Here is a 27760-nt window from a genome sequence, read left to right on the forward strand (position 1 = left end):
AAGAATCACAAAACTAGAACAATAGAGCAGAAGACAGCACCCCCCCCGCAGGTAAGGTTAACACCCCCCCGCAGGTGACATTTACAGCCCCCCACGCAGTTGAGATTAACAGCCCCCCCCCCCCCCCGCAAGTGAGGTTTATGGCCCCATTAATAATAATTAGAATGAATGTATCAGTGTTTGCTTGTTGCTGCTGTTGATGATACTTTGTGTTCTCTTTGGTGATTCTGTAACCTGTCTAGTTAGGCCGTCCCTCTTTTCACCCCAAATCCCTGATGCCCCTCTCTGCTCCCATGATGCCCCTCTTTTCTTCTGATGCCCTCCTTTCCTTCCCCCAATGCCTGTCCCACCTACCCATCTTCCCTTCCCTGATGCCCCCTCTCTCCTCCCCCTGATGTCCCTGTCTCATACCCTGATGCCCCTCTCTCCTCCCCATGATGCCCGCCTTTCCTCCCCGATGCCTGTCTCACCTCCCCTGATGCCCCTCTTTTGCCCCTCTTAACTTCCTTGATGCCCCTCTCTCCTCCCCTGATGCCCCTCTTTTCTAGGAGCTCAGAATGTTTGCTGGGTATGAGGGTATCGCAGGGTTCTACAGCCCTAAAAGCCCCGATAATGTGTATAGAAACCCCATTATTCCTCTTCTAAATGCCCCGCCCCAGCTACACCTCTAACCACACCCACAAAATAAAAGTGCCCCCCTTTGATATGCTTTGACGGGGCTATCAGGGTATCTGTGTCTCTGTAGCAGGGCACAGACAGGGTTAGCGTTCCCGCTGTGGGTTGGTCTGTATTTTTTGGGTACGTGACACTCTGTCCTATTGCTCCAGGAGGCGCAATGGGGCAGTTCTCTGGGCCACCGCCCATCACTCTGAGTCAGCTCCTGGAGGTGGTTGAATTGCGTCTGACCTGCGCCAGCTGCAGCAAGAGGCAGAAAGAGGACACTTACACCGTGCAGCCCGCAGGTCACGACTGCACCGGGAGTCAGCTCCTCGCCAAACGCAAGAATGGGAACGCCGATGAGCCGTGGCGATTAGTCAAGCGGCGGCCATCGTTCCCTGTGCCGGCTCGTTACTCCGTGTGCATGTACTACCAACCCGGGAAGGGCTGCACCAAACACCGGCAGTGGTGCACGTTCGCCTGGAACGAGGAGGAGAGGCTGGTTTGGGCATTCGAGAAATCATGTGACCTGGACAGGAGCCAATTAAAGGCCATATTGTTGCCTACAAAGTCCACAGGTACCGCGCTGCGTGCGCCCGCCAGTTGGGAAGACATCCTGGAAGAGTTTGGAGGTGACTTCCAGGAGGTGTGCGAGTCGTGCTTCTACCAAAGCCCACCCAAGGTCACCCTCTGCATCAAGTGCTGCACTCACCCGCGGCCCGTACCGCTCCTGGCACACGTGGAGTTCAGTGAACACAAGAAACAATGTCACGCCATTCGCCAAAAGCCCCACATACAGCCTCTGCGCCTGTGCAGGCTGCCTTCGCGGGGTCTTCTGTGTCCGCTGGAAGCGGGGCATTGCCCGTATGCCCACAGCCTGGTGGAATTGGCCGTGTGGAAGGCGGAACAAGAGTTTGGGCTGAGTCGGGGGCAGGTGGTGCGACGGTCAGAGGTGGACGTGGGTCTTTATTGCCGCCTGTGCCTGGTCAGCGCCTCCACGCAGGAGGGATTCGAGGTGCACTGCGCCTCTCTGGAGCACCGGCGGATGATGGCCGCCGACTCGCTGACCGTGTGGAACCACCGAGCGCCACCAATAAACATCAATGACGTTGCCCTGTGTGAAAGGTAAGTGGCCCTCCGCATTAAGAGACTCATGAACCGGCAGAAGTTAGAGGCAACAGGCTGGGGACCGGTCACGTCCCATGTGCTTTTACCCCATCTGTAAATACCCCACCTCCGGGTATTAACCTCATTGCTGGAGTCTGGCCTCCTGCCCAAATACAAAACAAGTTACCCGCCTGGGTGCACGGTGACCCCCCCCCCCTGTGTGCCCTTCATGCCCCCTCATCTACCCTGAGCACATAGTGACCCCCGCTCTGTATAAATCTCATTAGCCCCCAGCCCTGTGTCTACGGGAACGTCTGCCCCAAAGCTCACAGCAAAGAGGAGCTGGAGGAATGGATGATGAGGATGAAGGTCGGCAAACGGAACCGGCAGGTGGCCGAGGTGGAAGGTCTGCAGCCCTACCAGGACCGCCTGATACAGGAGTACCAGCTGTACAGCGCCGACATGCAAGTGGTGAGTGCATGGCATACACGCAGGGGCACACCACCGGTAAGGGGTTTGGAGTGGTCTCTAATGGGACACTCATGCCGCACTCACGCTCCCCGTGAAAGACACACTGGCTTTTGGAGCCTTAGTAAGATGGTTGGGTAACCAGTGGCCGGGGGGGGTTCTACCAGTTCTGACCCAGTAACTCTACTGTTCCCTGCAGCTGTCAGAAGAAGTTGAAGGGGTTAAAATTTCGTCTGACCTCCCCCTGAGGGTCCTGGCCAAAGAAAAGCCAGCAAAAAGAACATGGACGTTTACAGTGCATACCAAGGTAAGGAAGAGGTTAATAGTCTGGGGCAACCATGAGCTCTGAGAGCAGCGTAAATCTGCCACTGATTGGGGTGGCTTTCATGGGAATAACCCCCAAATCTTCTAAAACCATCAGCTTGTGCCTACCTATCAGATGCCAGTCTGTGCCCCTCTGTCTATCAGATGCCAGTCTGTGGCCCTCTGTCTATTAGATGCCAGTCTGTGCCCCCCTGTCTATCAGATGCCAGTTTGTGCCCCTCTGTTTTGCAGATGCCTCTCCTGCATGTGGCTCTGTTGAAGATGGATCCCGGCGCTTCCTTCTCGTTGGTGGCATGTGGCATCCCAAAACCTTGTAATTATGCCAGAGGCAGTAGCTTCCAACGAAAATCTCCCAAGACTCTGAGTTTCGAAGTCAAGGTGCTGGTAGAGTGCGCTGTATTCGGTCTTTTTGAGCAGTGGTTGGCACTGGATTTCGGAACACGTCCCGTTTTGGTGCAGAAGATCTTCCTGCAGGTTGGTGGCCAGACCGATGCCGTTTTCCCTGCGCAAAATACTTCTCGTCAAGAGACAGAGGCATTGCCGCCAGCCGAGCGGTGGTACCCTGGCAAGAAGCTCTTTGTCCCGTGCAAGGAGAGGACTCAGGAGGAAAAGCAACTCGGCGAATTGTATAAACAGCCGGCAGTGAACGTGAATCATCGGCACGAGTCAACGGACACTCCAGCATTCACTGCTCAGAACTACCGTAAGCGCATGCACGAGTGGCTGCTCCAAGAAGAGGCAGCAAGGGAACAGGTCCTATCCAGGTAAGCAAATGCATACAAAGTATTCGGATCTATGAGCGTCTTTGGAATACCAAATATTATCCCCAACGACGCAATATTCTCTAGATATATGTCTGGTTTGGGGCCAGAGTATTTACAGTGTGTGACTCGAATAGGACCCCTGGGTCACCGAGCCTGCAGCCCGCTCCCAGTACCCCAACCCCACGTCACGGGTCATGTCCTGGTACCTGTTCCTGATGCGTGGAGGTGCGCACAGGTTCTGCTATTTGTTATCTGTAGATGTCTCTTACATACTTCTCTTGCCCCCTCCTAGGCTAAATATGAGAGTCTCTGTGACCCTAAGCAAGATGATGAACACCTCGATCGGGATGAAGTTTTGTTCAGAAGGTGAACTGTTTGGTGAGGTTCCTCTCCCGCCCGGCATAACGCAAGACACCGAAGAGGGCTACCTTCTCCATCGTTCTGTGAACACTGCCCTTCTTGCTCTGTTCCCACCACAAGATGACAAGGTGTACGAGGTGTGTGTAGATAGCAGCGCTGGTCTGGAGAGAAGTGTCTTGCTCCAGATTCCGGAGCGGTGCTGCCGTGAGTTGGCTCTGGAGAAGGAAACCGCACCCCAGATGGAGATCCAGTTCCAGCTGAATCGGTTTGAGTTCTGCATTAACCACGACGCGGTGGACCGGCTGCTTGACGTGAAGCTTCTGTTTCCAGAGTTGAGCAAATGCTGCCCTCCCACCACGAAGGAGAAGCTAAGTTGGGGCAACTCAAAGCAGCGACGGGCTGCCTCTTACATCATAGGAGCTGTACCAGAGGGGAAGCCGGTGGCCCCTCTCCTTATCTACGGCCCCTTCGGAACAGGAAAAACATATACAATGGCCAAAGCAGCTTTAGAGGTGGTCAAAAAGCCGGGGACCCGGGTGCTGATCTGCACACATAATAACAGGTAGTTACATTGTTATCATTGTTCATTCCGTTGCTTTTTATGTCCGCTCCACAATATCCTCACCTCTGCTCCCCACATGGTTTCTCTTTGCAGTTCTGCAGACCTCTACGTTCGGGAACATTTCCACGCATACGTCGAGTCCGGCCACCCAGAAGCCAAGCCTCTGAGAGTGAAGTACACCCAAAGTCCACTTAACAGGACGGATCTCATTACCCTGCAGTACTGTCCAGTAAAAGATTCTGCCTTCTTCTTTCCTGATCTAAGCTACCTAGAGCAGTACCGTATCATCGTGACCACGGCGGTCACCTCCCGGGACCTGGCCGTATCACGGGGCTACTTCAGCCACATATTCCTCGATGAGACTGCCCAGATGCTGGAGAGCGAGGCTTTGATCCCTCTAGCTCTTGCTGACAAAATGACCCGTATAGTTATTGCCGGAGACCACATGCAGGAGACCCCCAGACAGTTCTCCTGGGGAAAGACAAATTTTCACGAAGAGCACACTTTACTCACCCGCCTATTCTCGCATTACCAGAGAGAAAATAGCCCCACGGCCAAAGCCGCCCGCGTCATCTTTCACCAAAACTACCGCTCTGTACCAGCTATCATCTCATTCGTCTCTCGCTGCTTTTATGTTGGCCAAGATGACGCTATAGAGGCCTGTGGAACCGAGGCAACGGCTCCCCCTGCAGATCGCCACGCGCTCGGGCTTTGCCACGTACATGGATCTTGCACGCGCGACGGGAGCTCTTGGGTGAACCAGGCCGAGGTGCTGCAGGTGTTGGAGGTGGTCAGAGACGTTCTTAATCGGTGGTCCGAGAGCTGGGGTGCAGCCAGGAGGAGCAGCATCTGCGTCTTGTCTCAAGGGAGTCAGGTATATTCTAGAAAACTGGTGATCATTCGTGATTCGGGTGATGCGGGCACCGCTAGCTTTATCTCATTCCAAACATGTCCAGGGAAACCTGTCTATTCTTGTTTGCAGTCTTTGTTTCTTAATATTCAACCCAGAACCAAGCAAATGCTCCGATCTCCCAACAATAACCTGTTTCACATGCTGTGGTAGTGCCTACCAACCATCATCTACCGACCATGGTAATGTGGACCTCTCTTTCTTTTCTGTTCCAGGTGAGATTAATACGCCAGGAGCTGCGCAAAATAAAGCTCTCTGATGTCACAGTGACGAACTACACCGACATCATTGGTACGTTGTCTCTGAACTGAACGCTCCTCCAACTGCGAAGAATGACCCACTGGCCCTTTATGCGCAGGTTTCTCATTCTAAGGTCATTAGTGGGACACCATGCTGTCTTCAACTACCGTTGCTCTTTTCATTGCGCTTAAACTTTGTTCACATCCCTTTACTCATTCGGTGCTTTCTTTGTGCAGGTCGTGAATTCCAGGTTATTATCCTGAGCACAGTCCGTTCCGTGGATAGCCTTTCAGCTGCCTCCGCTGCATCGTCTAACTTCACCCTAGACGTTTTCTGTGACCCGAGAGTCCTCAACACCATCCTGACACGAGCACGTTCTCAGATCATCGTGGTTGGAGATATGGTGGCCCTGTGCTCTTTCGGTTATTGCAGTCGTATCTGGAGACGTTACGTCCGTGAGAGTGTGGAAAAAGGCAGTGCCTCGCCACCCGACCTCAGTGTTGAAGAGATAAAGCAAGCGGCCTGCAGCCTACAAGCCTGGCAGGGACGGCAGGATGACGAAGAGGAGGAAGAGGACAGCGACTCATGGATTTCCGACCCGGACATCAACATGGAAGATTCCATTCTTCAAGAGCTGTTGAACAGCAAAACAGAAGCCATTGTGACGGTGACGGATGAGGGAATGATGGAAGTCTGTTCAGTAAATGTTTCTGATGAGACGCATCAACACAAAAGAGAAGTATACGCAGATTTCCCTCTGCCCACGCTCAAGCAGTTGCTGCAGTCCCATCCCAATGACTACAAAAGATGTCTGCTGGTCAAGAAGTCTTTCAATTCTGGTTACGCTCTGACCCTTGATGATCGTCCCCGTAAAATACCAATTGAAGGCCGACTGAACTGTGGTCTGGCGTTTAGTGGAGATGAGGTTCTTGTCCAACTCCCGCGTGGCACTGATCCACAGGCAGGGAAGGTGGTAGGACTGATGAAGACAAGGGAAGACTGTCACCACTTTGTCTGCTTTATGGATCCACATGATAACAGTATCATGGTTCCCATAGATAGATCGATCACTAAAATCGTTTGCCTGATGTTGAAAGAGAGACCTGGTCTTTTGCCGATACGTAGCTTTAGCAATGGTCAAATCAAGACTCATACGTTAGAGAAGGTGACACCCGAGATGAAGAGCAAGCGACTGTTCCTGGTGCAAGTGGTAAAGTGGACGAAGGAATTCACCTTTCCAATGGGTATTGTAAATTGCATCCTTCCCGTAATCAACACCACGGAAGAAGGACTCAATGTTTTGGATCTGGAATTCAGACTGGACAGTCCTGAAAAGTACCCTGAAAAAGCAACCAAAGAAGCTAAGAAGATTCTGTCCCGCACTCTGCTCAATGAAGGGCGCCAAGATTGTCGCAACCTCATAACCTTTACCATTGACCCTGCTTCTGCCAAGGATTTAGACGATGCCATCTCTGTACGGGAGCTAGGAGACCACTATGAGATAGGGGTTCACATCTCTGATGTGGCCACCTTGGTGTCTCCGGGAAGTGAGTTGGACAAAGAGGCAAATTCCCGCGGTGTCACCTTTTACCGCCCGGAAGCTGAAGCTATTCACATGCTTCCCATGATACTGAGCTGTGATTTCCTCAGTCTGAAGCCGCAGTGTGACCGACGAGCACTGTCGCTCTTTGTCAAGGTGGAAAAGAACACTGACCAGATGGTGGACTTTCATTTCTGTCGGACACTTATCCGGTCTGACCGTCAGCTGTCCTATGAAGAAGCCAGTAGTATTCTGAGCACCCGGTGCAGGCAGACTCTCTCTTTCAGCAGCATGGAAGACTGCATCAGAACGGCGTGGCACTTCGCACAGGCCCATTGCCGGTCTCGTTTGCGGGAAGCATCCACTTACAAAAGGCCAGATGAGAATAGCTCCCCAGGCAGCGAAAACGCCAAGCGGATGATTGAGGAGCTGATGATCATGTATAATAGCTTCGTGGCAGAGTACCTATGCGAACAGAAAGCATTAAAGCATCTGGTGCCCGTGAGATGCCAGGCTAGGCCCAGCCTTCAAAATACTATGGCTTTGAGAAAAAAATTAAGCCACTTAGTACATCTATCTACCCACCTCTCTTATTACCTTCTGGAGGCTCCTGAACCCCAGAAGCAGCTTCCAGGTGTGCAGGTAACCATGCGGAGTTCAGTGTGGAAAAGAATACAAGATGCTGCTAAAAAGGAAGACTACGCCACTGTCGCCGACCTCCTCTGTACTGATGACCTGCACCCGGAGCTATGCTACGCGACCATTGCATTCCGGAAACATCTAGGCCATGTGTCCATACGACGCTGTGGCACCTCAGGCCCCAGCGGGCATTTCTCTCTTAATTTGTCATCTTACACATGGGCCTCCTCGCCTATCCGAAGATACCTGGATATTGTGATTCAAAGGCTTCTCCTCTGCACCCTCGCCGGCACCCGTCCTCAGATATCTGCTTCGGATGTAGAATTGTTGTGCCACAATTTTGACCGGAGGGTTAAGCAGGAGGCATCCTATAAGAAACAAAGTCTTGCCATGCAGCTGGCACTGGCCTTCCGCACGGAGGTTCAGCAGAAGATGGCAGTGGTGGTCTCAGTTGAGTCCAATAACAAGGAATTTAAGGTGGTCTTTCCGCTGAATGGCGACTCTTTGTCCGATTTGTTGTCCATTGACTATAACATGCTTCAGCCCACCCAGCAACCAAAGGGAATTGTGGGGGGGGCCTGCCTGTTGTGGAGACGCAGGGTGTATTCTTACCATAGGTTTAGGGAACTGCCTCTCAGAAACAGTTCCCAGAGAGACGTCACTGTTTTCGGAGCCGCTGCCTGGCGTGGCGCCATAACAGCAGTGAATGAGGGTAGCCCGGAAAAGGCGCTAAGCCTTCTGAAAAAGGGCATGAAGACCCCGGTCTCCACCAACCACGTGAAGAGGAGCAAATGTGGCCACTATGTGGAAATGACCCTTGACCTACGCCCCGGTGTTGCCCTGCTTGTCCAGCTCTGTGCAACCATCCAGCGTGGCATACCCACACCAAGCCCCCAGCTATGCTCCCCATGCCCTTACATCCAGTTGTGTCTGGAGCACACGCTTCAGCCCGTGGATTGCTTCTCGAAGCAGGCACATCGTGCTCCTCTCAAACATTACAAGAGCCCCGGGGAATATCAACAAGTGTGGCAGCCACTGTGCGCCTTGGAAGCCGTATCATCGGCTATCAGCGAGAGCGGTGGAATATTGCTTCGAGATGTGCCTGTGAAGTGGAAGAAAGAAGGAACGAACGTAGAAGCGGTGGGGTTAAAAGGCTCTTTCAAAGTATCTGCTGATCTTATCAAAGAGTGTGACCTCGATTTAGATTTCCATCACTGTTATCTATGCGTGAGGCTGGAGAATCTCCCCGCCAGCCACTCAGCCACCCTACTGGATCCACAGACCTTCACCTGGGTGGCCCACGGCTTGACAGACACCAAGACTGAAAAGCAAGAAGAGGGATGGAAAGTAAAGTTCTACATCCATCAGTCCACCATGTGCCACGTCCCTGAAGCCGCATTTCGAAGCACAGCCCAATTTACCTTGGAGATTATCCCCAAGCTGCTGCCTGACATGTGAGACCGGGGTATTAACAAGGCAGGGTTGGGCATTAATATATATATAAAAGCTGGATGATATGACATTTAAAGAGTCCATAAAGCCGATACGCGGCTGTATATGTCCCTGCGTGAACCCCATCGCTTTTTTGATACAGGGGCACACAGAATTGTAACAAGCCCCCAAATTCTACAAAGTAATTAAGAAGGAAAGTGTTCCTCGATAAAATTAGACGCGGTAACATATTATACGTTCTAAATACATGGCAGATACCACAGGTCTGAAGTCACCAGGTCATTCTCCATCTTGTTTTTCTCAGGCGTAAGGAAGGAGCTGTGAACGATCTGAGAAACGCGTCTGAACTGGTGAAGAGCATCGCGTTAGGAAAGCAGGTCCCTGATCTAGGTGGGTAGATTATGAGCCGGTGCCGGGGTAACGAATTACAACGGGAGGAAAATGGAGTGGATTGGAGGGCTAGGGGGTATTTGTTCCTGTCCATGAGGGCCAGCAATATGGAAAGGAAAATGGCAGACTGTAAGGCTTGGGTCGCTCAGGCTCGGGATGCATTGAGACAGCCATCTCTTTAATTCGCTCCCACAGAATTAAACAGCAAGTTGAAATCTCAGAAGACTTTCAATATCACAGAGTTCCCCAAAGGTCTGAATAAGAGCCAGACGTCGGCGGTGAGGAGAGCCCTGACCAAGCCGTTCACCCTCATCCAGGGACCCCCAGGTGAGTCTAAAGACTGAAAAGATTACTCTCTGCGCGTCTATTATCTCCCTGTACATGGTGGGCTTTCCGCGTAACCTGTCCTACAAGACCTGGCCAGAACTTCTACAACTATATTCTCTTCACAATAAGTTTAATATGCTCCAGCTAGTTCCATGAGTGTGGGGTCCGCCTGCTAATTTGCGAGTGGTCTCTACGAGGACGAGCTCCATCTCCTGACCAGGTCTCTGTGAGTAGATGGCCTCAGTGTTTTCTCTCTCTCTGTCTCAGGCACTGGAAAGACCATGGTTGGAGCTCACTTGTCTTATTGGTTCAATCATATAAATAAGATTCTAGAGTCTCAGATGTTGGATGAAAAAGAAAAAAAGGAAGAGGAGGACCAGACAGAGAAAGAGCCAGGCAGACGCGTCCTCATGTACTGTGGCCCTTCCAACAAATCTGTGGATGTGGTGGCTGGTAAGGTGTAAATAATGAAAACACGTGACACTGTGTGCACGGTGGGGCAGGGGGCGTTCTGTGTACCCCATTGTATTAAAGCGAGTTGTCTCCCTTCTCAGGGATGTTGCTTAGAACTCGGCTGCGTCCTCTGCGCGTGTACAGCGAACAGATGGAGCTGATGGAGTTTCCCAATCCAGACAGCAAACATCGAGTGTCCGGACACCAGAGGGACAGCAGACCCGATCCAACACTCAGGTAAGACTCATCAGTGTGATGGGACCAGTGTCTGGGGGTGTGTTATGAGGTGATAGGGGTCAGTGTCTGGGGTGTGTTATGGGGTCATAGGAGGTCAGTGTCTGGGGTGTGTTATGGGGTTATAGGGGTCAGTCTCTGGGGTGTGTTATGGGGTTATAGGGGTCAGTCTCTGGGGTGTGTTATGGGGTGATAGGGGTCAGTATCTGGGTTGTGTTATGGGGTGATAGGGGTCAGTCTCTGGGGTGTGTTATGGGGTGATAGGGGCCAGTATCTGGGGTGTGTTATGGGGTAATAGGGGGTCAGTATCTGGGGTGTGTTATGGGGTGATAGGGGTCAGTCTCTGGGGTGTGTTATGGGGTGATAGGGGTCAGTCTCTGGGGTGTGTTATGGGGTGATAGGGGCCAGTATCTGGGGTGTGTTATGGGGTGATAGGGGCCAGTATCTGGGGTGTGTTATGGGGTGATAGGGGTCAGTGTCTGGGGTGTGTTATGGGGTCATAGGAGGTCAGTGTCTGGGGTGTGTTATGGGGTGATAGGGGTCAGTCTCTGGGGTGTGTTATGGGGTGATAGGGGTCAGTCTCTGGGGTGTGTTATGGGGTGATAGGGGTCAGTATCTGGGGTGTGTTATGGGGTAATAGGGGGTCAGTATCTGGGGTGTGTTATGGGGTGATAGGGGTCAGTCTCTGGGGTGTGTTATGGGGTGATAGGGGTCAGTATCTGGGGTGTGTTATGGGGTAATAGGGGGTCAGTATCTGGGGTGTGTTATGGGGTGATAGGGGTCAGTCTCTGGGGTGTGTTAAGGGGTGAAAGGGGAACACTAAAGTTGTTCTACCTCCACAGAGCCATTACGCTCCATCACCGAATCCGCCAGCAAACAAACAAATTTCACCAGCCGATCCTGGAGATGGACAGACGGATCCAGAATGGAGATCAATTCACAGCGGACGAAATAACAGAGTAAGCAGCCGCAGCAGTTTGTCTGTCTGGGGTCACAAACACTGCATGGAGATGAGTAAACTAGGAGGGCATCAGTGGATGGGGCAGAAACAAGCATGTTATGTGAAGTCCAGCTGTGTCTGAGCCCCGCACATATATGTAATATGCAGTCCTGACCTGGAGGTGCTGTGAGATTTGCCGGTTGGACTTTATATCTGTGACGTTCCCCTGTAATGTTCTGCTGCTCTGGGGCAGGTATAAGAAGATCCTGGATGATGCCAGAAAGCAGGAGCTTACCAGCCATGACATAATCCTGTGCACCTGCCTCACCTCCGCCAGTAGGTTACTGAGGAAGCTGCCCGTGACGCAGATTGTGGTGGACGAGTGCGCAATGTGCACGGAGCCAGAGGTCCTTGTACCGCTGGTCAGCCACGTGCAAGCGGAATCGGTAAGTTTTATATAACAGTAACCTGCAAAATGGGGAGACCTTCCACACGCCCACTTCCTGCAGAATCACCTTCGGACGAAGTGCTCATAAGAGAAGTGCAACCAAAAATTGCTTCCCCCTGGCTTTGAGAAGCCAGTGATGTAAAATAATTCTGTACCTTGTATGAGAATAAATACAATATAAAACTCGCTGTCACTTCACAGGTGGTCTTGATTGGTGATCACATGCAGCTGCGGCCAGTGATTAAGAACGACTTATGCCTCTCTCTTAACATGGGCCGATCTTTGTTTGAGAGATACCAGTCCGAGGCGCTGCTGCTGAACATACAATATCGGATGGTGAGAGCAGAAAGGGGGGTTCGGGGGGGGGGGGGCATAAAGCAAGGCAGAACCTCATACTCCCTCGCTTCCTATTATCCCGAGACTGCTGGTTTGGGACAGTCGTATAGTTGCACAGAGATAAATACTTTCCGAATGTCTCCTTTTAATTCTCTCTGCAGCGCAGAGATATCTGCGCTTTTCCATCCAAGGAGTTTTACGAGGGCCGTCTGGGTACCAGCAATGAGCTCCGCAGCAAACCCAGCTTGTTCTACCACCGCCATAAGCCTTCTTGCCCTGTGGTGTTTGGGCAGGTGGACGGGGAGGAACAGAGTCTTGCTGTGACAGGCGAGGAGGGCAACTATAACTCCAAGGCCAACAGAGAAGAAGCAAAGCAAGCAGTGAGTCCGGATACCCTAACTGCCCTTCATATAAGCCCCTTTTTAATATCCTACCTGCCCCTCACAAATACCCCTACGTACTACCTCCCTTCCTTCTGCTGTTCAGATGTTGAGCTATTTACCCCAATGTAGCTATTTACCCCAATAACTGCCATCTGTACCTACCTCCTGCACTCTTTCTTAGCCCTGGAGGTATTTGCCCCTAATGCCCCTGTCCCATTGCTCTAGGTGCGTTTAGTTAAAGGTTTACAACAGGCCGCAGTGAGGCAGGAAGACATTGCCATCCTGACACCGTACAACGCACAGGTATCGGAGATAAACAAAATGCTGCAGGAATCCCGTCTGAGCAGAGTCACTGTCTGCACCATAATGAAGAGCCAGGGTAAGTGCTGGAGCAATGCCCCCTGCTAATTCCCCCTTCAGAGACCCGCTCCCCACCCCAGCCAACTCTGCCACTTCTCTGTTGCCTCTGCAGGGAGCGAGTGGCGGTACGTGATATTCTCCACCGTGCGCACTGTACCCCGGAAGGACGTGGAAAGTCGCCCCACACTGGGTTGGACACGTAAACACCTTGGGTTCCTGGCAGACCGAAACCAGATCAATGTGGCCCTCACCCGGTCGAAGGAAGGGCTATGTGTTCTAGGTGAGAGATAGTGGGTTGTGTGCAGTGTGGGTGAGATATGGAGGGCATTGTGTGCCCCTGGTAAGAGATAGGGGGGTGGTCTGTACCCAAGGTGATAGATAGGGGTGGTGGGTGTATCTTCGGGACTATGAAATCGAGGCTGACAAAAATTGGGCACTGTGATGTGGTAATGGATTGGGGGCTCTGTGACCCACATATTCCAAGAAGATAACTGGTACAGGGTCTCACGGCCAGCACCAGGGAGACTTTTGGGGAGGACTTTCTGGATCAGGGTGTTTTGTTTTTTTCCGCAGGGAACTCAATTCTTCTGCAGTGCTGCCCACTCTGGCGTAGACTCCTCAAGCACTACGGAGCGCAGAAAGCTGATGTGCATTCCACAGAGATTAAGGTCGCAAGGATGTAGCACGCTGCAACTGGTATAAGGGGTGCAATCCACTGAAACCGGTCTGCACTTCAGACGGTACATTCCACTGAAATAATTCTGCAGGGGAGGGACATTCGACTGCAGTGTGTGTGTGTGTGTGTGTGTGTGTGTGAATCCCCAGTCTAATTGGTGAGCAGGGGAAAGATATCCTCGAATACTTTATAAACCCCTCTGGACACCATGATACCTCCTCGATATGTGTGAAATGTCACAGCATTAGAGTATCAGCTCCCTGCCCTGTGTTAGAACATACAGAATGTTCTGCCTTTAGGTGACATGGCTGCTATTGGTGGACTGAACCAATGCAGAGTTGAAAAAAACAGTTCAAGAGACACACGAAAGACGTACTAAAGTAGTATAAATTGTGTCTTCATTCTAGATAATGAAACAAGGGTTTTATTAGTATTTTAATTTAATCTCATTTTATGAATCCCGTGCTCGCTGCAGCCGTTTTATCTTAATTACTTATTAATAACGTATTGCAGATGCGTCAAACTTGAGAATTTACGTTTCCAAAGTAATGCTTCGAGAGGAAAAAACACTAAAAGGCAACCGATGCGCTCTTTACCCATCTTACAATAAAATGTGCAAACATTAAACTATTGTGTGAGTAGGTGTGCAATTTGTATACACGCTGCATCCTCTGCATATACTGTAGTGATCAGTTACTTCTGGGTAAATATTGCGTGTAGCGTGTTGAATGTATATGATTTTCAGTGCTTTGGGCATGAAACGGGTCAGTGTGAAGTTAGCACATCCTTTATTGATCTGTACAGCGGAAAGGCGCCAGGATTATTTTCCACTAGAAGTTGACAGACGGGAGACGCTTCATGTTAGACAGTGTGTAGGTAGGACCCATGTGTCCTTAGTATGATCGTGTCCTGCCATGCCTCGTACACCAGCGTGGAGGTCTCTGCCCGGTGCACAGAGAACTCGTACAGCCGGCTGCTCAGAAGATGGTGGATTTCGCAGCTGTTGGTGCTGACAGTGACCGATCCTCTGTGGACCAACTCCTGAGTCGTCTGCAGCTCCAGCAGCTTGAAGCGAAGCTCGTACTTCTCCTGCTCTGCCTGCTTTTCCAGACAACGCCACTTCAGGCTGACCCGGTCCTTGTAAACCACAGAGTTTATTTGGTCAAACAGAACTGGCATTTTGTTCTTTAGTACCAGCCGTACAACGGGGGTCTTGAACAATCTGAGGTCCGACATCAGGCGATGTTTGGCGTGCAGCCTCCCTGGCACGAGCATGGACAGCAAGGTGCTCAGTGCACCGGATAACTCGGACAGAAGTCGAGCGACCTCTTCCCATTTGGTCAGGAAGGCTTTGGCGTTGTAAGAGCGGAGGAACCCGAGAAGAGCCGTCCGCCCGTTCTGGAGTTGCTCCATATATTCGCTCAAGAGCAGCAGCTGGATCTTGGTCTGAGTGGCTCCCAGCTCCTTGGTGCGCTGGAATTTATAAAGATTGACAAGTCCCAAAACGGTGAAGGGGAACACGAGTTGGGTTTGGTCTCCGAGCGGACACTGCTTAGGGAGAACCTCGATGTAGAAAGAGCACTTTTTCAGAAGCTCTATCCGGGTTTTGTATCTTTCGAGAAGAGCTTCGCTAAGCTCCATATTGAGGAATTCCGAGACTGAGCTCTTCCTCCTCTGAGAAAGCTTCTGCGTCTCGTCTTCGACTTCTCCAAATGTCGCGCTGGCTGAGGTTCTCTCGTGGATCGCCGGATAGACTTTTGTTGACTGACCTGAATCCATCATTTTTTACATAATCATACCTTTGAGGGGCAATCGGAAATAAAAGGTCATGGGTTATATAGAACCATAACGGAGTGCCACTGAACCCCTAAAACGAGAAGTACTACGTCAGCAGCTCACATTCCTAGAACCTCAAACAAAAACTTGGATGTTGGTCTCCATTCAGGAGCCATATGTCCGACCCATGCATGTTTGAATGTCCTCAATGGATTAAACTCTACCACTTCTGATGGGAGGGTCTTCTACTTACTAACCACCCCCAGTAAATAAGTACTTTCGTACACCGCCTCTAGTATCTGTGTCTATTTAAACATTTCCATCATATGCTCCTTCTCCTCCAAGCTGTAGCTGTCAAGTCTCTCTCTGGCATTTTGCTTTGTGGAGCATTATACCTGCTGAAGGACTTTCCTATTTCTGTTCTTCAAACTCTATTGCACCCCCCCCCCCCCCGGTAACACAAACAATGGCCATTGCTATAGGCAAAACCCAGTTTTATTGAATTTCATACCTACAACACCCAGGATGGTGGCACAAACGGGTCCTGTCCCAACCTCAAACACCGTTGAGGTAACCTGCTGTCTTGGTGAAGCTGTGAGTGTCTCTGTGGCAGTTCTGTCGGTGGTATTGTGACATAGAAAGCATTAGAATGTTCCTCCGGGCATGACAGACAATGTGGATCCTTTCGAATTTACAATTCAAAATAACACTTCTGGATATTTGGGATAAACCCCCCACATCCACGGTGTGAGTCACCAGACTTTTCTTGTGACTTTGTGCCCTATTGAGGGGTATTTGTGTAACTGAGTGGGGCATTTAGAAGAAGAATGGGGTTTATTTGCCCCATTTCAGTTATAAAGCCGTTTCCTGCTGTTTCTATACATATTATCGGGGCTTTTCGGGCTGTTTAACCCTGTGATACCCTTACACCCAGCAAACATTCTGACCTCGTAGAAAACAGAAGCATCAGGGGAGTGGTTAAATGGGTTCTGATTTTGGTCCCAAACCCCTCTACTCCTAACAGGGTATTTGGTAAGGAATCTAGTACTTGTTCTGCATTCTGCCCTGTGCCCAACAGGGGGAGGCAGACTGGCAGTGCATGTTCCCGTGTAAGTGGGTCAGCATGCCACCCTCTGGGTCTGCTAGGTTTAAATTTAGGCTTGTATGTGGGTCACTATGCCATGTGAGGGCATCTCCGTGTACGCAGCGTCTTCATGCTGGCTGCACAGCAGGGATTTATCTCTCCTGCAGATGGCACAGAACCAGATTCCCAGCCAGGAACCGGACGTGTCGGACCAGAACAAACAGTCTGCCCAACCCCCACCCTTCCAGAGACCCAAATCCCATTCAGTCCCGTCTCAACAGATTAACGAGCCCTGCGGCCTCAGCGCAGGTTCACATCCGCTAGCAGAACCCGTTACGCAAAATAACGCATCTTCTAAAATGGCGAGTGGCCACTCACTAATTCATCATACAAACCGAGGAAAATGCCATTATTTGGTTAATTGTCCACAGAGAGCCCAGCGCTGATGAGTGATCGCTGAGCTGGCCCCCCAAGCATGGAGTTTGGGGTCCCCAGGACTACTGAACCCCTTTAAATCCCACAACCAAAGCCAGGATCACTCTTACATTTCCAGCACAGAAGAAACTTTGTAGATGTTTTTGTTTAAAAATGACCAGACTCTACTTTTCACGTCTTCCCCAGAGCCATCAATCTCTTTGAGATAATCTCTTCGCCTCTCCCTGAATAAATCAGCAATTTAAGAGAAGAAAACAGGGAGGAATAATCACACCAATCCCAGGGACAGGAAGGGAAGGTGGCTGCTCCCATGGGATACGCGTAAGCGAGGGACTTCTCTTACACAATGATCGGGGCCGAGCCGCCTTTTAACCAAATGCACCCCAAGGATGCAGAACCGCACAGCCCCCCCCTCCCCACGGATACATCGTCGGCTCCACTGAGCTGCAAACCCATCGCATTAATAACGATTCACATCCCCGGAACAGGCGAACCGGCTCGTCAGCAACCGCCACAAAGTGCTGAGTGTGTGGCTCCCCCCCAGCCGCCAGTGCCTTAGTGCCTGGGGCAGGAGGGATGCGGAGTACTGGCTGTAGAGGATAGAGCCGCACATGCTGCGTTACAGAACACGTGCCCAAGGAAGGAATTGGCTTTACATTCATATCAGAACAGATCGGCCCGTTCCTGATGCCCAGATCCACCATGCACCACCGCAGAGGCAGAAAAGGTTATAAGCTCGGCACAGGTCCCAGACCCACAGGGCCACCAGCACAGGACGTCCGGGTATTACCCTCCGGCTCGGCTGTATTTTGTATTAAATTAGTTTAACCCGATTGCCGGCTTTATTGCCGAAGGAGAGATTTGGTTCAAGTCGGAGGGAGACGCGCCGCCTTAAAGTAGCTGTCAGTAAAAACGCATCCCCTCATCTACAGATTGGAAGTCTGGACAAATAAATCACACTAAGGACATAGCTGTTTTTGTTCATTTTATTAAAGTCACAAAAAGAAAAAAAAAGAAAAAATGTAATTTCCGTTCACACATAGGGGACAGTTACAGTGTACACAACATAAATACACAACGATGGCAACACCATCAACAACCTCTACAGGATCCGCTCACCAGCATCTGTGCAAAATAAGGGGGGGGGGGGGAATCGGTCTTGCAGGGTACCCCCATGTGTAGCGTTTGGGGGGGGGGGGGTTGAGGCAGCAGCGACTAAACAGCATCCCGGTGACTACAGATGCAAACTCTGCTTGTAGATAGGCGATGGGCCTAAACCGGGAAACACAGATACAGGGCCCAACCCCTCCGGTGACAAACAGCTCCCAGGGAAGATTGCCTTTCTTGTGATGCTATGCCACATGCAGCACGGCCGGGGATCTATACATCGGTTTGTAAACCCGCACCGGTTTCAGTTAAACTACTAGCCGACTTTTAGTGTCGGAACCCGGAAACCACATCCTCAACCAGCAGGAGCCCAGACCGGCGGTACACGTTACACACATTAATGGAGTAACTCCATACCTATGGGCACACAAAGCAGGTAGTAGGGCTCCCAGGGGCAAAGAGAGTGCTGGGAATAAGGGTTTAGTAAATAGCTTGCTGTACTAAAAGCCAAACGGGGAATATGATGTATGATTGTAGACGAGCTGCCAGTGCACAGAAAAGGCCAATTTGTGAACAGCACTGACGCCAAGCCCCATCGGCATCCCCTGGAATATGCCACAGAATGCCATGACTGCACCCCCAGGGAGGTAGCAGCGGGATCGGAAGCCAAAAGACAGTGTCGGCAGCAAACCCAGCGGAGACGCCTTCCTATCAGCACATGAAGCATCAGAAACATCTAGAAAGGGCAGAAACCGGAAGAGCTTTCAGTGCAATGCTATATAGCCATTAAAATGATCAACCCCTAAAGCATCATGAATGGGGGGGGGTAAACAAATAAAGATTGTAAACCAACAGAAATCTTCCACATGCAGCATTTCCTGCAGACGGTGAGCTGTTTAGGCGACAGTGTCCCTTTACACAAACAATCTTTCTTGCGATTTGGTTCTCCGACACCATTTTCCACCAACAGGTCGCTCCAGTTTGAGAAACCAAAACCAGATGTCGTTCCTGAAGACATCCAATGGAGAAGACGAGCCCCGTCCCCCCAGGAGGATTCATGTTTTGGGCGATTATCCGTGTGATCGCAGATCCGCACGCTTTAAAGTTATCGCCCTGTTTGCTCTAACCTCATGAAACCCCCTAATCATACATTAAACATCCACCTCGCTGCGAGGGGGTCACCGGAGCGCGCAGAGAGGCAGAGATATTGCCGGGGAAAGGACACGGTAAGGCACAAGACTTGAGCACAAGGGTGAAACAGTGCTACGCACAAATAGCCCCCTGATCCACCACCCTCCATACATCAGCCAGCGTCGCCCCAACCACCCCACGCCGGGACTCCGGTCTAATATGTAGGCACTTCGGTAGGTGCGTCAAAATATAAAAGTCTAATTACCCAAGACTGAAAAGTGCTGCAGAAGGGAAAAGGGAAGAGGCAACTGGGGAGGAAAAGGGAACGTATGAGGAATCACCTTGAACTAGGGACCAGAGGTCAGATATCCCTGAGACACAAAGAGTGCGGGGCACAGGACCAACGGCATGCATTAACCCCCAGAGAGCAGGCCGCGGGGCAGGGAGAACTCAGGACAAATCATCCACTCACAGGCACTCGACGTGCGACGCTAGAAGAAAGCCCACCATGCTAACGAACCCCGTGTGACATCGGCGACAGAGGACTGCGGGCTTCTCATGCCGTGTGGCGGAGGCAAAGCTATCGGTGGCACCAGCCGGGGCAAGAAGCAGCTGCTGGGAGAGTACACCGGGTAAACGGCAAGTGCTGGGCAAACAGACAATCCTCTACAACGTATAGAAAGGGAAAAGTCTGAGCGTTCCAGACACGGAGAGCTTTCCACGCAAGATCAGAAGTAGGCGGTGGAGCCGACTCGAAGAAGAGCAAAACCTCTCAACAACCGACAACCCTGTTGGGAAGAAGACACATCGTTAGAACGAGCCGGATAAATAGACACCAAGAAAGTACAAAAATAAAAGCGTACGGGGACGGCGAGCGGTTCAACGCAATACCCACAAGATTATTAGAGCAAACCGTGACTCCCCCCTGGATCACTTATCCCCCCGCAGCCCACAGACCAGACGGCGCAGACAACCGCACATCTGGAGAGACCTGATCTGTTATTCATGAGTCTGGAGACAGAAGACCCAGTCCCACTGATTCCGCTCTTTGCCCCAACAGATCAGACTCGCCGAACTCTGATGATATTTATGCCGCAGAGAGGTAATGGGTGCATTTTCAACGGTATTTGCTGAATTCTTGATTTATTTATTTTTCACACAGCCGGCACCATTATGATAAAAATCATTCTGAGATAAAAAGGTGGATTTTAGGTACATTTCCCAGCATTCACCTGTGTGTATAATTGGACACCAACACATTACCCACTCCGAACGAGGAAGTACGTATTTGTCCAGCATGTATACATGTATATCATTATATAGGATACTATTAATGAGATTATCTTAATGAATACATGTGGAGGACAGGTCAGAGTCGCCACAGTCTAGCTGCGTGAGATCGGGGGGGGGGGGATCACGTGTGATGAGGGTAACAACGTGGACACATGAGGATTTGGGACAGGAGGGGGAGTGAAGGAATGCGCAGGGACAACTCAGGAAGCAGCTGGGAGGCATTAAAGCCGTGCACCAGTATCTGCTATGTATCCTTCTCTCGCGGGCAAAGGGAGAGTTATATAATCTGCATCAATAACGCACGAACACACGATGGAGGCGTGCGACGGCAAACGACAATTACACTGACGGCTCATCTGCACCTCAATGAATCGGTGGTATTTACCCGCTTTCATTAGGTACAGTTCACCCTCCATGCTCCCCACAGCCCTGAATATCCTGATCATTTGCTGCCTCAGTGTGAGCTATTTGGTCAGAGATGTTTGTCAGACCAGGTTTAATTAACTTGCTATGTGGGGTAAATAAAATAAAAAAAAACAAACAAAAAAAACTGCATTTAGACCCTCGAGTGAGTCTGAGGAGCAGAGCGGACACGAACTAGCAGCCGGCGGGAACTGCTCCGATGCCGATAACTGTCGGCGATATCGGAAGGCACTTCTTATTGTCTCCCAGCCACGACGCGAGTTCAGTCAGACAGGGACAACGAGATTCAATATGTAGGCAGACGTTAAACTTTACTGCATCAGGAAGGGGAACAGATCATCAAACACGAATCCCACGGCAGCACCGGCTTCCCCCGACATCCGCGTCACAATCCCTTTAATATAAAAGGACGCCTCGCACCCTCCCGGAGGTCCTCTGCAGCTCGCACGCGGTTCTTGCATCGCCCAGAAACATGACATTTCCCCGTAATGTCACGCCACCCACCTCCTCAAGCAGCACACGTAACTTGGTCCATCCGTGTTTCCAGCTCGAACGCGTCGGGCCGGTCCTGCGGGTTCACGGCCAGCATGTCCTTAAGCAGCCGGCGGATGCCCTCGGACATGGAAGTCCTGCGTTTCTGTGGGATGTGGAGTTCCATCTTTGGGTTCTCTAGCAGCGCCTCCCCCACGGGCACAATTTCACTGCCCTGCTTGATGTAGGTCCCCAGAAGCTCTTTCTTGGTCTCTGCATCCACAAAGGTGATGCGCTCGATCATCGCCCAGATAATGATGCCCAGGGCAAATATGTCCGCTTTCGCCGTGTAGTGTCCTTCCCACACCTCAGGAGCCATATAGAAGTCGGAGCCGCAAGCCGACGACAGCCAGAACTTGTTGATGTTGAAGGCTTTGTTTTCGCTGCCCCCATCCCCCGTACTGTCCTTCCCACGGGGAGCCAGACCCGCGCACACCTTACTGAGCCCAAAGTCCGCCACTTTCAGCACCGGGGAGCCCGAGCGCTCCGTGATCAGGATATTATCGGGTTTGAGGTCCCTGTGGACAATTTGGTTCTTGTGCAGGAAGGCGATGGCGCTGGTGAGCTGCAGCATGAAGCTCTTGTTGGTTGCCGGGTCTGGCCGCCTGGAGAGGATATACTGATTCAGGTCTCCTCCTTCGCAGAACTCCATGACGAACCAGAGGTAACACGCTTCCTCTGTGTATCCAAGAATACGCTCCCCTGTGGAGGAAAAGAAAAAAAAAAAAAGTTAGCGAAGGAGAACGGCGGCCATTTATATATCAGAACCTCCCCACGGAGACCGAGCCAATTTACAGCACTCCGCAGAGCGATCAGCCGCCAATTAGAGGCTTGTTACAAAGCCCCTTCCCATAGACTAGGAGTCTCCCCGGTGACAGCCATTACAGCGACAGTCGGTAACTTTATGGTTTCCTCTCAATCATCCCTGATGCTAAAGCAGACCAAGCCAGCTCAAGATTACCCCACAGAACACGCCACGTACCACAGCACACGTATGTTGTGTTATCCAGTACCAGCTACACGGACCACCACATAATAGAGACCCCAGGGAGACCCTCCAGCTGCCACACACACTGCAGTTACATAGGAACACACTAGGGACTCACTGCACAACAGCCTCCTACCCTGACACATCCCAGGCTTCGGGCCAATCAGCAGACAATGGCTTCTGGCTCAGTCACAGGCCTGAATCCCGGGGCCAAACTTACCACACACCCCCTGGCCGCACCACATGCCTCAGACACACACAATAACCCCAGGCCCATGACTGCAGCACACGCCCACCCAGCCTACAGTAAGCCAGCTGCCCTAGCAGGCCTCGATCCCCGGCCTAGCTTTGAGGGCCTGGTCACAGTGACTACTCCAACTGCTAGGCCTCAATCCCCGGCCTCTAGTAAAAGCCACGAAGTTTATGGGGTAGACCCTATCTTGGGCCGGGCCCCCCGTCTTTCTCTGAGCCTCCCCACTTCCGTCTGCCTCTTTCGCAGGCGCCTGACTTCCCTCAGGCCCCACTGTACTCCCCGGGCCCTCACCCTTGATAGACGTCTCCACCAGGCGCAGGTAGAGCTGGGAGGCGGTATTGCCGTGCCGCATAGTATGGGCCAGGCCGTTGCGCTGCAGCACGCACTCCTCGAAGCGAACGATGTTTGGGTGCCGGCGTCTCAGGCTGGTCAGCGCCCAAAACTCGGCCAGGGCCAGCTCCACATTCTCCGGAGCGTCACAGCGCAGCCGCTTCACCGCCACCCGGGCACCACTCCGCCGCGCCACCGCCTCGTACACCACGCCGTAACTGCCGCGCCCGATCTCGGCCAGCAGGCTGTAGCGAGGCCGGGGGCAGCTAGGGAGCCGTTTCCTGCGATCCTCCCCCTCCTCTGGAGGCGGCTGCTGCTGTTCAGCGGCCGGCCGCACTCTCAGGGGCCGCTTACGCTGCGGGCTCTTTGCCGTCTCCATGTGGGCAGCCAGGGCGGAGGTTTCCTCATCCCTCCTCCGCTTCCTGGCCGAGCAGCGGGACACACGCGAGGCGGGAATGCTGACAGAGGTTCTCGGGGTGAGGCAGCATCTCCTCCACCCCCAATCCCACAGACCCAAGCTGTCCGCCGGCTCTTCTCAGTCTGAATACAGACTGCCTGAAACAGCCAGGGAACAGGCGGGGCGCAACCATCCGAGGAAAGCAAGGGGGAACTGGGATTCGGCAGCCTGTAAAGAGGGAAATAACGAGAGGCTTCCCACAGCTAGCACAGCCTCGGTGTAAAGACGAATAGTTATTTACTGTCTCAGGGACAGACCGGGAACAGGGAGTGCAAAGAACCCGGGAATAACGCAAATATGAAACCCCCCCCCCCTACAAAGTGCAAGGTTCCAACGCCCAGCGACTGTAAACAGTAATTGCGGGAACAGACCAAGTGCTGCAGGAGGGGTAGTCAGAAATCACATGGGCAACACTGGAAACAGCGACCGCTTCCGGTGACCCCGTGTTTTAAAGAAATGAGAGACCCTCACTGCTGGGCCCCGAGAACCGGGACGAAAAAAATATGATGTAAGCAGAGCGGGGTAGCTAGGACTCCCCCCGTGCCGCATTTAGTATAAACCATCAATAAGTCATGTGACAGGGGGGCGTGTAGTCCGTTGGCAAGGCACCTGCTCAGCTCTTGTGGGGAGCACGTGTTCGCCGGGCATAAAGATGTAGCAGGTATTGGAACCTGATGTGAGAGCGTCACCTGCAATTAGAGGGCCCCAAGGGCCCTGGCCGGCCAGCCAGCCAGCCAGCCAGCCACCGCTCACTCTATGGTTCTGAAAGTAAATTAATTAAAACAAGAAGAAGTGCAAAGATATGAAGACGGCCTGCAGTTACCCCATACTCTGCAGGTGCCGGTAGCTACATATAGGAGATCCACGGAGAAGAGGGCAGAAGCAGATCAGAATGGATGGGAGAAAGAATCATAGGGAGAGAAGAGGTTGGAGGATAGAGAGAGAAGGATTGGGGAAAGAGAGGTAGAAAGATAGGGAGAGAAGGCGAAGAAAGAAAGACAGAGACAGACTCTGAGATGACGAGTGGATGGGGAAACACAGTGGAGGAGAGGATCGGAATCTAAGAGGAGAGAAGGATTGGGCAGATGGCCAGAAAATTAGAGAAGGTCAGGGTAAGAGAGGGTAGGCTGGGAAGGAAGGGTCAGGATGAGGTGTGAGGACGTCAATCTGGAGGGTCTGGGCTGATAGTGATCAGTCCTACCGTCCCTTCGCGCTAACTCCGTGGGCTGATATCACTTAAAATCCGTGATTCACCAGACGGCGCGGCTCACGCGTGGAAACCGCCTCTGCACGGGGTGTATTCCTTGGGGCCACAAAACGCTGAGACTCAGGTTTAAGCCAACCTTATTTAAAGACGATATTTATTGATTTATATATCGCCATCATATTCAGCAGCGCTGTACAATGGGTAAACAGGAGAAACAACAGGCAAGGTGGATACAGTCGAGAGGATAGAAATATATTTTAGCCAATAGGGAAGCACGATGTTTACACAAATAAAATATCTTCAGAAAATATTTTACACCTAAAGGATATGTTTATTACTTATTATTCTAGGGACCTTTAGGGCCCAGTCTATCCATGCGCAAAGCGGGAGTACCTCAAGTATTAGATCTGCAAGTTTTTGACTTGTAGTTGCAGCAAGGCTGCCTTTATTTGGATTGACACAGAAAGTCAGTTGATGATAAGGGCATGCGGTGTCTCCGACGCTTTATCCGATATTCCACTAGAGGGTGCACGGAGCCTGAGCGCTGGAGGACTCCTTCCCCAGGGGTAAATGCAAAGGGTTAAATCAGCTACAGGTCTTGTTCGGATTTATGGGACGCCGGGCATTGCTTGCACTTTTACAATATCAGTTAATCCAACAGAATTGGTAGTGGGTGGTACAGCGAGGGAATGTAAACATGCACGATGCGAATACGTCCCCCGAATCCAGGCAACCCGCGTGTAGTCTGATTCACGTGGCCGGGGGGTTCTCTGAAATGAGTGGACGCTCACTAGAGGTTCAGGTTGATTTGCAGGGGTCTGAAGCTGGAGGGTCTAAAAACATTAAAATTAAATGCCAAATTGTTTGGGCTCGCTGCCCTGGTTATACATTTTTATTGTTTATCATATGTTATCTTTTTGTTTGTAATCAGTGATGCTTCTCCTTTGAATATTCTTTCATCTCCACACCGTTTCGTTTTGTCTGGTCGGGTGTGGTCACCCATATGTCGCTATCACATGCTCCATTCTGAGGGATTGTCTCCCCTGCGGGTATTCTTTCACCTGACAATTGCGGTTTTTTTTTACACTTTATACCTATGGCTGAATTGATTTTACTCTCCATAAACGCCAAGGGCCTTAATACCCCTCAGAAGAGGAACTCCCTGTGGTCTGAAGTCAAGTTACATAAAGCCAATATCGTATGTGTCCAAGAAACTCACTTTAAAAAGTCTAGTACGGTTAATTTATTTTCCAAACGCTTTCCCTGGCACTACCACTCCATGGCCACCTCTAAAAAGGCGGGAGTCTCGCTTCTTTTCTCAAACACCTTCTCATTTTCCTTGATACGTAAATGCCCTGACCCGCAGGGACGCTACCTCATCTTGGTGTGCGACATTAATTCCGTCCGATACACTATAGCCTCTTTTTATGCCCCCAACACCTCCCAGTTTCAATTCTTCAGTTCGTTTTTATCTAAACTAGATGCTTTAAAACAGGGTCAGGTCATCCTATGTGGCGACTTGAATGCGGCTCTTCATCCCCAACTGGACAGCTCCACCTTCAGACACTCCACACACACCTCCCGCACACATGCGCTTGGCTCCGCTATGTCCTCTTTATTACACTCCAACCAACTATTTGACGCCTGGAGGGTCCTACACCCCTCTGAACGCGATTACACGTATTATTCCGCGCCACACTCATCATATTCCCGTATAGATTACATTTTTCTAGATAAATTTACTCTCCAATCAGCCAAGTCGTGCTCCATAGGGTCCATAACCTGGTCTGACCATGCCCCGCTTATACTTACCCTTGCGCTTTCTTATCCCGTCTCGGGCAGAGGTAGTTGGCGCCTTAATGACAGCCTGCTGTCACATCCGGCGCATAAGGAACAAATTCAGACGCATCTCACTAATTACTTTCTTGACAACGCCTCCCCTGACTCCTCTGTGGAGACGGTCTGGAATGCTCATAAAGCAGTCATGCGCGGCCGGCTGATTAGTTTAGCCTCCCACCTTAAGAAACAATATCTTGCTGATAAAACTTCCCTTCTCATGCAACTTCACGATTCTGAGACTCTTCACAAACGCCACCCGACTGATTCCCTAATGCGCAATATCAAACACATTAAATCCCAATTGTCGGAAATTAACGCCCGCTCCACGGCATATATGCTGATGAAGCTTAAACAAAAGTTTTATGCGAAAGGCAATAAAGCTGACTCTCTTTTGGCTAGAAAACTTAGGCACACTATTTCTTTATCCCGCCCTTCTCATATCCTTGACGCTACGGGTCGCGAGATTCGCAACCCTTCTCAAATGGTCGAGACTTTCGCCACCTACTACTCCAAATTATACAACCTGCAACATGACACTGCCCTCTCTCAACCCTCACTAGCGGACATTAATGCTTATTTAGATTCTACACACTTACCCATCCTCACACCTGAGATTTCTGAGCCTCTTGCCACGCCTATTGAGTTGAGGGAGATTGAAAGAGCTGTGTGCCAGCTTAAAAAGGGTTCAGCCCCGGGTCCGGATGGATTCACTGCCGCGTATTATCGCTATTTCTTACCTACTTTAGGGCCTCATTTACTTTCTCTTTTCCGTTCCTTTATGTCGTCTGGCACTATTCCTTCTGAGAACCTTAGAGCGCATGTAGTTACTTTGCCTAAACCGGGTAAGCCACCCACAGTATGCCCTAATTTCCGTCCCATTTCTCTCCTCAACACCGACCTCAAGATCTACGCGAAAATTCTAGCAAATAGACTGGCCCCTCTACTGCCCTCCCTTCTGCACCCTGATCAGGTCGGCTTTGTTTTGGGTCGCCAGCCTTCCGACAATACCCGCAAGTTCCTGAATTCCCTTTGGGATGCAGCCAAACACAAACGCCCCAGCCTTTTTATTTCTTTCGACGCCGAAAAGGCGTTTGATAGACTCCATTGGCAATTTCTGTCGCGTGTTCTGCATAAATTTAATTTTCCCCCTCCATTTATTCAAGCGGCCCTAGCACTCTACACAGCTCCCACCGCTTGCATTTCGATGATGGGTTTCCTCTCCTCCCCGTTTTCCATTACGAACGGTACCCGTCAGGGATGCCCCTTATCCCCCTTACTTTATACGCTCGCACTCGAACCCTTAGCGGCCAACATACGCTCGGACCCCCTGATCTCT

General features: G+C 51.2%; 2 protein-coding genes and 1 pseudogene across 2 annotated transcripts; 1 reads left to right on the forward strand and 2 right to left on the reverse strand.

Annotated features, from left to right (window-relative positions):
- Positions 1–835: 835 nt before the first annotated feature.
- Positions 836–13577, forward strand: LOC149271673 (3'-5' exoribonuclease HELZ2-like). The gene is made up of 19 exons (XM_089507230.1): positions 836–1782; positions 2052–2235; positions 2432–2539; positions 2788–3320; positions 3613–4242; positions 4336–5116; positions 5368–5443; positions 5629–9025; positions 9328–9413; positions 9609–9740; positions 10008–10193; positions 10295–10430; positions 11270–11386; positions 11621–11813; positions 12017–12151; positions 12313–12531; positions 12760–12913; positions 13007–13174; positions 13468–13577. Exons 1-19 carry the CDS (start codon positions 836–838, stop codon positions 13575–13577), a joined length of 8292 nt encoding a protein of 2763 aa, XP_089363356.1.
- An 854-nt stretch (positions 13578–14431) lies between these two features.
- LOC149271674 (fibronectin type III domain-containing protein 11 pseudogene) lies at positions 14432–15349 on the reverse strand (annotated as a pseudogene).
- Positions 15350–21327: 5978 nt separating this feature from the next.
- Positions 21328–27024, reverse strand: LOC149271675 (serine/threonine-protein kinase 35-like). The gene is given in 4 exon segments (XM_089507231.1): positions 21328–22052; positions 22883–23189; positions 23191–23237; positions 27021–27024. Coding segments are annotated over 4 exon segments (1083 nt in total).
- Positions 27025–27760: the final 736 nt, after the last annotated feature.

The sequence above is a fragment of the Sceloporus occidentalis genome, unplaced genomic scaffold, assembly GCF_023333645.1.
Source record: "Sceloporus occidentalis isolate IW3139 unplaced genomic scaffold, rSceOcc1.0.p SCAF_475, whole genome shotgun sequence".
NCBI lineage: Eukaryota > Metazoa > Chordata > Lepidosauria > Squamata > Phrynosomatidae > Sceloporus > Sceloporus occidentalis.